General features: G+C 34.0%; 1 protein-coding gene across 2 annotated transcripts; it reads right to left on the reverse strand.

Annotated features, from left to right (window-relative positions):
- Nucleotides 1–1732: 1732 nt before the first annotated feature.
- On the reverse strand, nucleotides 1733–6965 carry LOC111471166. 2 transcript variants are annotated; one of them, XM_023116862.1, is made up of 5 exons: nucleotides 6571–6965; nucleotides 5625–5713; nucleotides 3497–5473; nucleotides 2774–2948; nucleotides 1733–2479 (listed from the first exon to the last, which is right to left on the reverse strand). In XM_023116862.1, the coding sequence occupies exons 1-5, from the start codon at nucleotides 6644–6646 to the stop codon at nucleotides 1869–1871; spliced, it is 2928 nt and encodes a 975-aa protein (XP_022972630.1). In that variant the 5' UTR covers nucleotides 6647–6965; the 3' UTR covers nucleotides 1733–1868. The 2 variants fall into 2 exon arrangements, with proteins under 2 accessions (XP_022972630.1, XP_022972629.1); XM_023116861.1 differs by having other exon boundaries at nucleotides 6532–6965.
- Between the last annotated feature and the right edge of the window lie 6278 nt (nucleotides 6966–13243).

Consider the following 13243-nt stretch of genomic DNA (forward strand, 5'->3'; position numbering starts at 1 on the left):
CTAAGTGTGAACTCTAAAAGATTCCATAAACCCTAAAATAACATAATTGGAAGCAAGAAATAATTCTATAGGTTTTTAATTTATTTACATTTTTTTAATGCCCGGGTCATAATTGAAATATCGACTTTTAGAATAGTAATTAGTATCTTATCCATTCAGATATATTTAAATTAAAAGAAGATTCCGAGAAAGATGTTATTTAGGAAGTGATAACCTAAGTTTAGCACGTGTGAACTTGTTGATTTTTTTCATTAAGTGTTCCAATAAACTTAATGCCTTCGTCTTGATGTGATACTTAAGTTTTTAAAGTAATAATGATGTTATTTATATATTTGAATATTTAAATTTTTATTTCATTGTGTAAATAGATGATGAGATATAAGTTGAGCTTAAAAATACGTTCTAAATTTGTAAAAGTCTTTACCGATGAAAATTGTTAGTATTTTACTTCAAAAATATTCTTAAAACTTTTATAAATGTTTTTAAAATATTCTTAATTTTTTTTAAAAATAAAAAATATCCGTACGATTAATACTTATTTTAAAAAAATACTCATGAAATCTTAAAAGTAATATCGACAAATTTTACTTTTATAAAAAATGTTCAAAAAAAAATATTAGCATCGATATATAGACGAAAAGTGTTTATTGACATCTCATATATTATATCCAAATTTTTAAACATTTTATTTTTGTTGAAACAAAGCGTTAACCTTTTAAAAATAATTTAAAGATTTTTTAAAATTTAAAAACGTTATTAAAATTTTTAAAAATTGAAAGATATATATTTATTTTTAGGTAAAATGTAAAGTTTAAAATCATTTTTATTAATAACCTTGCTTTATGTTGTCGAAGACGTGAATGAAAAACTTAATTTAATGGGAGAGTTGGATACGGTCGTGATGTGATTGGGCTAAACGCCTGTGGCGGCAGACCCACATAATGAGAGTTAGAACGACGACGTAACGTAACAATACCACCGTTGGAATTGATGGCAGGAGTCCACGTGGATTGACATAAGCCGTTGAGATCAGGACTTGTCTCTCTTTTGGGGCCCACCTTCTTCATCTATTCATTGCCCTTTTCAAAAGGCCATTTACTTTCAACATAATAAAAAGCCCTTTCTAAGTGTCTTAATCTGAAATTCAAACAAACGTTTTAATTCTAAACAAAACTATATTTAGCTTATTTTGATATCTAATATTTGTTAACCGTACATACTTACTCTCGTGAATGAAAAAAAAAAAAAAAATACCTATACGAAAACTCTGTTAATCTCATAGACCGTACATACTCTCTTCATCCATATTTCAAATGTTACTTTAATACTGTGATAGCTTCAATAATAGAGAAATTGGGAGTGAAGGACAAAGTTGAAGAAAAGATTCTCGACTTTATAGTCCAATCCTTTAGACACACACTATGAAAGAAAAGAAAATAGACACATTGTATGAGTTTACAGTGAGAATAACGAACAAGAACAAAACACTAAGTTAGTATAATTCTATTCTCATCAAATGATTTCCAGACTCGAAAGCAAAATCAAATGAGAAAGAAAATAAAAGAGACCAAGGGTACAGTCGAGTAAATGAATTAGTTGGTTTACCGAATGAAAGAAGAAAAGAAAAATGCAAGATGGATGAAAAGGAAACGAACAATTCTATGGTAATTGATATTGGTTTTTCCAGTTTGCTTGTTCTTGAGTTTATGAACACTTTTGTAAACAACGAACTAGTGAGAAGTAAGGTCATCAATTCATTTTATTGAATCCTTCTTAAGAAATGAGTGATTAACTAACTAACACAACATTTCATCCACCACACGTTTCTTCCTCCAATGACCTTTTTTGAAACATGAAAACAAAAAACTCTATATCACATCCTTCACTACTTCAGCTAAAACCTCATTTATCATCATCCTTTCAATTTCCTTACCTATCACATCAATTTCATCCCCTGAATTCTCCCAATCTGACTCCTCTACTACATCAAATCTAACTATTTGGATGTCAAGAAACTTACAGAGTCTGTTTTGGAGCTGATTTTTCATCACCCACTTCGTTGCAATCTGAGTTTTTGAAGGCCTCACCCATGGGTGGGGGTCACTGAGCTCTCGGCCAATCTCCAAGATTCCTGAGTTTATGCGGTCGAACAGCAGCCTCCTCTCCGACCGTGTCGTGGAGGAAGGACAGCTCTGTTTTTTCTCAAGCTGCTCGAAAATCTTTGGATTGATAGGGCAATCGGATGATGAGTATATAGTAGCTAATAACGCACCTGGGTTGGCAACATTGAGGCCAGAATCGGTCAAGATGTCGAGTAAATAAGAGAACTCCCAGTTATCTTTTGTTTTGCACGGACCCTTCTCATCATCCGGTAGCCCAGAAGATAGTTCTGTTGCATCTTCGTCACTGGATATGAGCATGTGTCCCTCAGTGAATGGTTCGGATTCCAATTTGAGTAGCTGAAGCTGCATTCGAAGGCCTAGAATCGAGACGGGGAAATTAAGTTAGAAGGGTTTCAAAGAATTTGCAGAAAAGAAAGATTCTTGTTGAAATCAAGATTATCAGGAAATGTAGTGTTCTTCTGGAAGATGATAACCAGAAATGAAACTCCTATTTATATCATCATATTATAAAATTGAAAAATGAACGATTTTATTCGCTTACCGAACTGGCTCAAATTTTAATGCGATAATATATTTAGGAAAATAAAAATAACATGCAATATCCGCCGTTAAAAGTTACATACGGATAATACAATATAGATGGAAAATACCTTGGAGGTCGGCGCTGACGTTCTCGAAACATTCAGAAGATGATGAGAGATAATCTCCAAAAGCAGGTTCCAGAACTGAAACTGGACTTGGTTGATCAGCCTCCTTCGAACTTGGAGATTCAAGCGCAGCTACAGATTTGTGTGAGGGCACTGGACTTTCTACTGATGGCCCTTCCTGAAAGATCATAAAATATTCAAAACTGGGAACGCTAGATGAAATGCTTTAAAAAGAACCTCTAGAATTGGGTTGCTTGAATTAGGCGGGTAAGGAGTTACGACTTTTCACAATAGTATGGTATGATACTATCCATTTTGAGCCTAAACTCTCATGGCAATACTTTGTACCTCCTCAAAAGGCCTCGTACTATTAGAGATGTATTTCTTACTAATAAATTCATTCATGATCATTCTCTAAATTAGCCAAATATAGGACTCGGTCCCAACAACCCTAGACGTGTGAGGAACCAATCAAATAGGCTATCTCATAAAAAACATATTATTCAAATGCATTAGATAAAAGTATTCTTTTTCACCATCTTCAAAGTATAAGAGCCTGAGTTTCTACTATTTGGAAATGGAGCAACTGCCGCCTCACAACAGAATATAATATCGAAGCCATTAACTTGTAATTTGATGTTTTATCACATAAAAGAGGAGACTGCAGGTCAGTCAGCAAGTAATAATGACATAATGTAATTAACAGCTACAGAAGTAAAGACAAACCTCTTGTATTATATTGTCTTGGTCGTTAACACAAGAATTTCCAACTGTTGACATGTACTCCGATGACTCCAATTCCAACACAGGTGTTTCAGGGAACATCGTTGTGTAGACATCTCCGACATTCTCAATACTTTGAGATGTTGGACTTCTATCATCGACATTGGAACAGGAGGCCCCAAACTCTGTGACAGTCATTTCATATGAACCATTGTCAAGAGAGTGAGTGTTCATGCAATAGGGGCTTACTTGAGCTTGAAGTAACATGTCATCACTTTCCATGAATGAAGGCAGCAGACAATCTGATGTTATCTTGCTGGGTGGTGATTTATGACATGGTGGCCATTCCCTCTGATCAAAAATTCTTTTTACAGCCTCATTATTTTCCTGTTTACTCTCTTTTGAGATTAGATGCTTGTTGGTGCCCTTAGATCGGTGGACTGTTTTGGGGATTCCAAATCCAATTGATGAAGATGGAAGAGATTTCGACCTGCTTAATTGTCTACAGTCATCCTTCCAGCCATCATTGCTGCTTATGCCCAAAGGTTCAACCTCCCTATCAGATTGCTCATCATTAGAGAATTTATCTGTGAATCCCTCTGTAATTCGTGCATCCGAATGTTGTGTAAGTGTAACTTCCTTATCAGTGGAAGCTAGCATGTCAGCCAGGGTGCTGCTTCTACAAACAGCTCCCTTATTCTCAGAGTTTCGAGAGGATCTCCACCTAGCAGTGAGTCTTTTCTTTGCCTCCCTACTGATAGAAGATTCTTTATGACGAGAAGACGATTGTGAATATCCCATATTCAAGTTTACAAAACTTTTTGAAGCAGCAGACCTCATCGCTGGTTCTTCTGCAGATTCATTTCCAGACAAGCTACAAGAACTCTCGTCCCCAGCATATCCTTGAAAACTGGAGCATGTTAAATTCACTGGGGGCGTGCAAACTCCTTTTCTCATCTGCCGGGTTCTCCCATGAAGAATTTCTCTGGACTCTTTGTCATTGTGCCTAGATACAACTTTCTTGTCTAGAGAGTTTTTCTTTCCCCTAAATTCCTTGTTTGTTCTTTCAACAGTTTTAAACTCCACAAGATCTGAACATTCTTGAAAAGAATGAGAATGGTACATAATATTTCTAGCATTCTGCACTTTTCCAATGTTTGGTTTGAGAACGACAATTCTCGTAGGGAGATGTTCTAGTTCATCTTTCTTTTCCATAATTTTTGAAGACTTTGAAGAATGACCGGAGAAAGAACTGTCAGAGTGGCTGGAATGACCGCCCCGCTGATTGTAATGTGATTTACTACTATTCTTTTGAGGAGTTCCCCTCTCTGAGTTGCCTCGAAGCATAGGATAGTCACCCTTCTTATTGTCCAATGACTCCATAGCAGTTAAGCAACCACGACAAGAATAGGAGTCGGCATCTTGCAGATCATGCATATGCCTAGCAAACAGTGAGCCTGGTTGATGTAGAAATTTCAGTAGAAGATCTCGGTTTGACTCTAGCGCATCAAGTGCATCATGAAATTCCCTTGAGTCATGTGACTTCTCATCAGTTGATAAGCGTTTAGCATCCAAGAACTTCTGCCGAATGAATGCCATTTCTGATTCAGTCAACTCAATTTTTGGGGTTCCTTGATCTGGCTTTCTACTCTGGTCTGTCCTTGAAGTTTCCAAGACCTCAAAAACATCCTTAAATACTTGTTGATCCTTTGAGCTTCTCCTGGTCATTTGACCATCAAAATAAATGCCCCTCCTTCCCACCTTCTCCTTTGATATACACCTCTGTGCATAGCCCGCCGATGAACATTGTTGTTGACTGTAAGCAGACCTCGGCATGCCATCAAGACCCATCAATTTGGCGATAATACCTGGCGATCTCTTTTTCATTTCAGTTTCTTTGGACATTTCATCTGCTAATAATTTCTTCACTGGAGCTCCAAAAGAATCTTTAAAAGATCTCCGCCCCAGCTCGAGTGTGAACTATAAGAACAATTTCATTTCCACATCATAATTCTTTACATATCTTTGATATTTTCTAAAAATCATAATAAACTAGAAAATCCGCAAATCATGTAGAATATAACTAATATGTAACAATTGTACGCTGAAGGACTGAATAGAACTTGCATACCGGATCATCTTCAGTAACACCACTACTGCTCGAACCGGAATCAGAGCCCAATGTCGGTAATTTTCTCTGTTTCTCACTCTTTCTACTCCCTGAAATTTAATCCTACAACTTTAGGGTGGGAATTCAATAACGGAGCGAAGTTAAACACAGCAGAAATTTTCAATAACAGAGACGCTTAGTTGATTACAACATCCAAGATCTACCGTCCAGTTGTTGGTTGTTAAAAAGAACATAGCGATTTAATCGGACGTGTGAGGAGAAGATATATTTGGAAAATTGTATTTACACAACAAAAACAAACAGGCGTCTGGAAGTATCAAAACAGAAGAAAGAACGAAGGAAAAAGAAAAGTAAAAGTCGTGTAAATGAAAAATACGAACATAATTGGAACACGCCAAACCGAAAGACAACGAAATAATCATGAACAGCACCGATCATACACATACCATTATATTAAGTCATAAAGCAACTACAAAATTTGCTTTAACAGAACAGCGGGCGGAAACCAGGCTAAGGACCAACAAATTGCATCATATGAACTCCACAACAGCCAAAAAGTAAGATTCCGTCATATTCCTAATCTTTATCATCAAACAAATTGCTGATACCGATCTTTACAACAATAAATCCCCGTCGAAAGAAGAAACTGAGCCAAATTTAACAACTAAAGCTCATTCGTACAAACAAGTAGAATCTAATCTGTTCATTTCAACTCTTTCTAGGCAACCAAACAGAAGAGTACTCTTCACTCAGTGCAGTGAACAAATTCGAAACAATTTTCAGCCCAGATTGGCCAGGTAAATCACTAAAAAAAACATTAACAAACACACAAGTTCATCTCTCCGTCTATTTCACACAATTTTTCAACCAGCAAGAAATTAAAAAAAAACAATAATAGATAAATAACCTGCTCGTAAACCACGGTTAACAGGAGAAAGCCTCTCACCGGAGCTCCGACCAGCATTACTGGCAACCTTGTACCGCTTATGGCGAATCATCTCCATCTCCATCTCCATCTCCATCTCCAAGGACGTTCATGAAAACCAGAGCAAAGCTAGAGATAAAAAATGCAGGAAGAAAGCAAAGAATCCATCGGTAGCCTTCCGTTGCAGGAGCATAAACAAGTGTAAGAAAAAAAAAAATGGAAACAAGATCAAGATGCTGCGGAGTTTGTAGAGAGAGAATCTTTTAGTTTTTTAGTTTTTGTTTTTTGGATCCGTCCAGACAAATTGAAGCGAGAGGGCATTGAATACGGATCCGTTGCAACTGCCGACGGAGTGGAAGCGGTGAAAATGGTGTGAGTTTTGAGAGAGAGAAACTAGGCGCGTGAAGAGAGAGAAAGAGAGGTGGCGGAATTTATATTTTTTTTGAACTTTCAAAACACTGATATACGGACAAAAGGACTCATTTCTTCGCGGCCAATTCCTACTACCCTATTTCCACGTGTCCATCAATATTCAAAATATTTTAATAACTAATTCATTTTTAATTTTTGAAAATTAAACCTATAAATATTACCATGTATAACTTAATTGAATGAAACGATGTCGTTGTTTATGCCCCGAAATACATATCACATTAATAATTAAAATATCGTAAAATTTAAATATTAAACATTCACAAGTCAAAATTCATCACGAACAACCATAACACGTCAAATATTATCAAATTTCATAACAATTTAAAAAGTACGGTAGAGTTGGATTTAGTTGTAAATCCTACTTTTTGAGTTGGTTGAGAGTTACTGTGAGACCCTTGGACAGAGTAAATAAATCGTTTCTTATTAGGGTGTGGAAACTTCACCCTGACATACGCATTTCAAAATCGTGAGGTTGACAGCGGTACATAATGGGTTACAATGGATAATATCTACTAGCAGTAGGGTTGAGTTGTTATAAATGTTATAAAAAACAGACAGTGGGTGGTATGCCAACGAGGACGTTGGGCACCCAAGGGGGTGGATTGTGAGATCCCACATCAGTTGGAGAGGAAAACAAATCAATCCTTATAAGGGTGTGGAAACCTCTACCTAACAGACGCATTTCAAAACCGTGAGGTTGACGACAGTACGTAACGGGCTAAACTGGACAATATCTACTAGCAGTGGGGTTGAGTTGTTACAAATGTTATTAGAAACAGACACGAGGCGGTATGCCAACGAGAACATTGGGACCCCAAAGAACATTGGGACCCCAAGGAGGTGGATTGTGAGATCTCACATCAATTGGAGAGGGAAACAAATCATTCCTTATAAGGGTGTGGAAACCTCTACCTACCAGACACATTTCAAGGTTGACGGCTGTACGTAACAGGCTAAACTGAACAATATCTACTAGTAGTGGGGTTGAGTTGTTACAAATGTTATAAAAAACAGCCACTGGGCGGTATGCCAACAAGAACATTGGGCACCCAAAGGTGTGGATTGTGAGATCCCACATCAGTGGAAAGGGAAACAAATCCTTCCTTATAAGGGTATGGAAACCTCCCTAACATACGTATTTCAAAACCGTGAGGTTGACGGAGGTATGTAACGGGCTAAAGTGGGCAATATCTACTAGTAGTGGGGTTGAGTTGTTACAAATGTTATAAAAAACAGCCACTGGGCGGTATGCCAACGAGGACATTGGGCACCCAAAGGTGTGAATTGTGAGATTCCACATCAGTTGGAAAGGGAAACAAATCCTTCCTTATAAGGGTATGGAAACCTCCCTAACATACGTATTTCAAAATCGAGAGGTGGATTGTGAGATTCCACATCAATTAGAGAGGGGAACGAAACATTCTTACAAGAGTATAGAAACCTCTTTCTAATAGACACGTTTTAAAATCGTAAGGCTGATATTGGTACATAATAGGTCAAAGTAGACAATTTCTACACACAGTAAGCTTGAACGATTACAATTCCAACCTACGAATCGAACCAAAACTTTCGATTCTCAACAAATCCAGCTCAACCCAAATTGAAAAGGAAAAAAAAAAATCGAACTCAACCGTGGATTGTGAGATTCCACATCGATTAGAGAGGGGAACGAAACATTCTTACAAGAGTATAGAAACCTCTTCCTAATAGACACGTTTTAAAATCGTAAGGCTGATATTGGTACATAATAGGTCAAAGTAGACAATTTCTACACACAGTAAGCTTGAACGATTACAATTCCAACCTACGAATCGAACCAAAACTTTCGATTCTCAACAAATCCAGCTCAACCCAAATTGAAAAAGAAAAAAAAAATCTAACTCAACCCAACTCTTTCAAATTCAGTTCGATAATCTGAGTTGTTCGGGTAATTTGAACACCTATACTTTTTACACGCAATCATATACATATATTTTGTTGGGGTATGAGCTCAAGTTTGGACAAAAAGAAAGGGTATTATTGTTTGTATTGGAGGGGTTGTTTGAACATTGCATTCAATAGTAATGGAATCTTTGATTTTTGGAAGCATTGTGCTAGACCTCTAAGCATGTCCTTATTTTGTCTTTTACCTTCATTTATTTTTCTTATATTTATTAATATGCTGTATTTTTATTCGCTATACATTAATTTAATAATTAAAAAATTAGACACGGTCCATTTAAGTTACAGTGGTCATAGATTATATAATATCTTATAAGTTTCTCTCGTGACAATAATTGACGTGCGTGTAAGCTACTTCAAATACTCACATATATAAATATATTATTAATAAGTAATAATAATGTGCTAACGATAGCATATTCAACTAATTAAGACGTATTGTTAAGGATATTTAGTAATAAATTATAGTTTACCATATATACTATATTTGATATTTTATTATAAGGCAAATAAATATTTGCCTTATTATTATAGGTATCTTTCCATTTATTGTTATTTCCATTTATTACTATTTTCATATCCTTGTAATTCATTTGTGTTAAGGATATTTAGTAATAAATTATAGTTTACCATATATACTATATTTGATATTTTATTATAAGGCAAATAAATATTTGCCTTATTATTATAGGTATCTTTCCATTTATTATTATTTCTATTTATTACTATTTCCATATCCTTGTAATTCATTTGATTATAAATAAGATAACTTTCACACCATTTAGGTGGTGTGGTGGATTAATCAAACATTCACACGTATATTATTAATCAAACACCAGGATGTTCATATGACTCGATAATCTGACCAATCAAAACTACTCAACCCAAACCATAAAGGTTGGATTGAGTTAGATTTTTAGTTGAATTTTTTGAAAATTGAAAATTCGAGCAGGTTTGGGGTTGACTTTTTTTTTCTTCTAAATATTAATAATATTTGAAGTTTACCACCAATGTTAGTAATATATGTTGTAATTGACTTTATTTTTGTCAGGTCAACTCAACTATCTTAAAAAATAGAGTTATAACTCAACTCTACCTTACTTTTAAAATTATTATAAATATTAAGATTTTACGTTTATAATTAATGCTACTGATGTGTTGTAACCGATTTTTTTTTTGTCGAGTCAACCCAACAATCTCGAAAATAGAGATACAACCCAACTCAACTCAACTCTACTCTACTTTTAAAATTACTATGAACATTAAGAATATTTGACGTTTATAGCTGATGTTATGTTAGTGATGAGTTGTAACTGACTTTTTTTTGTCGGGTCAACCCAACTATTTCAAAAATAGAGTTAGAACCAACTCAAACTCTATCTTACTTTTAAAATTTTTATGAATATCAAGAATATTTGAGGTTTATAACCGATATTAATGACGTGCTGTGACTTGTAAATATTTAATATTTTAGTTATTAATATAACATGGATGGTGAATAAGTCGACAACTCAACCTAACCCAACTTGAGGGTTTGACTATAAATTTTGCTAGAGTGGCTCGAGTCATCAATCTAAAGCCATCAATCATGGGTGAATATGATTAGAGTAGCACTTGATTGGGTTGGTGGCTTCATGTTTGCAAATTAAGCAAACATATCTAATATTACAATAATTACTCTAAATTCACCTTTTTTTTTTCTTTTCTGCTTGATTATGTCTAATATTGCAATAATTACGGGCTGAGTTGAATTTTGGAAAAATTAACGATTCAATTTGGTTCGTGAATTGGAGCTCTTATGGTCACGTCAACTTAACCAACTCCAAAATAGGGTTCACAACCTAACCTTAGTTTAAGTGTAAAATTGTCACGAACATTAAGAATGTTTGATATTTGTAACAGATACCAACTATGGTTGTGTCGTGTGAGAACCTGATCCAACCCATCAAAATAAAGGGTTTGGTTTTGAATCCGATTTGCATCATTCCGTTACCAACCAAACCAATCCAAAATTTCGAGTTAGTCCAAAATTTTTCCCCAACTCAACTCATGTACACTCTTAATCAACATCGGTTAAAGAGGAGAACAAAGCATTTCTTATAGAGTTGTGAAAATCTCTCCTCAACAGACGCGTTTTAAATTTGTGAGGCTGACAATGATACGTAATAAGCTAAAGCAGACGATATGTATTAACAGTGAGTTTAGGTTATTACATATATCTTCATTGCTACTCCAAAATGTTATATAATTTCATCAATTACGAGAGTGAAAATTCAAACTTTTAACGTTTTTTATCGATAGAATAACAACGAACACCGATTTTTGCATAAAAAAGGCAACAACCAATCTCCATAACAAAGAATTATTTAATATGTCATTCATTTTCATGTTGTCCCAATTTAATTCTATTATTTTTAAGACCTACGTTGACTCATCTATTATTGCCTTTCAATTATCACCATCTTTAAATATATATATATATATATATTTAATCACTGAGTTGTAATATTTAAAGAAATAAAAGCCAATAACATATCCATTAAAAAATAATTATTATGGAAGAATATAAATATTACGACAAAAAAAATTAATGTATATTTATATTTAATCAGATGTCTATTTTAGCTAAACGAAAACGGGGATGGAGATTATATTTTGTGTTTCCCGTTCCAATCCTTGACTGTGCCAAATGAGAATTAACGTGTTTTAGGATGAGAATTTATTAGGGCGTTTTATATTTATAATTATATATGAATTAATTTAGACCGTCAATTTTAAATGCAATTATAAATGTTGAACAATTATTAGCTCACTTTTTTGAAGAATATAAATTAATTTTTGTGTTAAATATTAATGTATTTTTCATTGAATGGTAGATATATTTTTTTTCTTTTTCAATTTTGGGTTCGAAATTATTATTACAAAATTAAACCACAATTAAAAAAAATAGAAATGAGAGCCGACATTAAGGCTTCTGGCTCTTAATTAAAAAAATTATTTTCTTTTAATCAACTTGATTAACTGTTATGTCTTCTCTTATAAGCAACCTAATCACATTATTATTATTTTACTTTTTAATTTCTTTTAGTTAAAGTTTATTCATATTATTGATAATTATTTTAGGTGCATTTATATATTTTATTTTATGAATTTCTTCCATTTTTAGTTTCTATTTCATCCTTTTATTTATTTATATATATATATATATATATATATATATATATATATATATATATATATATATATATAATCCACTTTTTCAACTTCTTCCAACATTCGAACTTTAGATAATTGTTACTCTTAGATTGTATGTCTTATACTTTTAAAAGTTCTACCATCATCTTTTACCAATTTGAGTGAGTAAACACAACAAAATTCTAAGGGTTTGTGCATCATCTTATTGCTGTGTTGTGTCGAGTACCGTGCCCAACCCCAAATAATATCTTAAAATCCGATCTAAATTTGTATTCTTCCCTAGATAGAGGGTCCATACCTGTTAGTTTCCCAATTTCATGGCATGAATGTAGATTTTTGACTAATATGATATCATTTGGGCTTATGTAGATTGAAAATGATGAATGAAATTGTGGTATTCCGCTCACCATTGGTGTGAAGGGACGCTATCAAAATAAACAAAATACTATTTTGCTTTTTTGAATCATTGAATCCTGTATAACAAGTGAACTTTTTACCCCAAAATTCAATTCAAATCGAGATGAACCGAAAAGATACGTGTAATGAATGAACTTTTTACCAACAAATTCAAATCGAGAAGAACTGAAAAATAATTTAATATCTATACGTAACTAGAATCAATTGGGTCTCAAAAGTAATGTTCAACGTCGTAATAGTTACAAAGGAAGATTGGATTAAAACGGGTCAAATCCAAAAATCATGTGTTTTTTTATGTGCCCTCTAATTATTGTATTAGGCAACTTTATTAGGAGGGAATCTAGAGTTAAAAACCTTAGACCACAACCAAACATAATCTAATTGGTCCCAAAAGCTTCTAGAATTATAATCCAAATCTAAAAGGATGAATGGGACCTTTCTCTCTTCATGGAAACTTACCAAACCTAACTCCCTACACCTGAATACAAATTATCTTAATATTTCTTAAGCCTGTCTCCTTTCGTTGTATCAAAGAAGATTAAGAGTTAAACCCTTAACTCATGAAACAACTTTAAACGAATTGATCTTGACGGATTGGAGAGGGGAACGAAACATTTCTTATAAGGGAGCGAAAACTTCTCCCTAATAGACGCGTTTTAAAATTGTGAGGCTGACGGCGATACGTAACAGACCAAAACAGACAATA

Source organism: Cucurbita maxima, unplaced genomic scaffold, assembly GCF_002738345.1.
Source record: "Cucurbita maxima cultivar Rimu unplaced genomic scaffold, Cmax_1.0 Cma_Scf00049, whole genome shotgun sequence".
NCBI lineage: Eukaryota > Viridiplantae > Streptophyta > Magnoliopsida > Cucurbitales > Cucurbitaceae > Cucurbita > Cucurbita maxima.

Coding starts and splice junctions, on each gene's coding strand:
- LOC111471166 (XM_023116861.1), bottom strand. CDS start 6,646: ATGGAGATGGAGATGGAGATGGAGATGATTCGCCATAAGCGGTACAAG. Junction 5,714..6,531: donor TAACCGTGGTTTACGAGCAG/GTTATTTATCTA, acceptor ATTAAATTTCAG/GGAGTAGAAAGAGTGAGAAA. Junction 2,949..3,496: donor AAGACAATATAATACAAGAG/GTTTGTCTTTAC, acceptor ATGATCTTTCAG/GAAGGGCCATCAGTAGAAAG.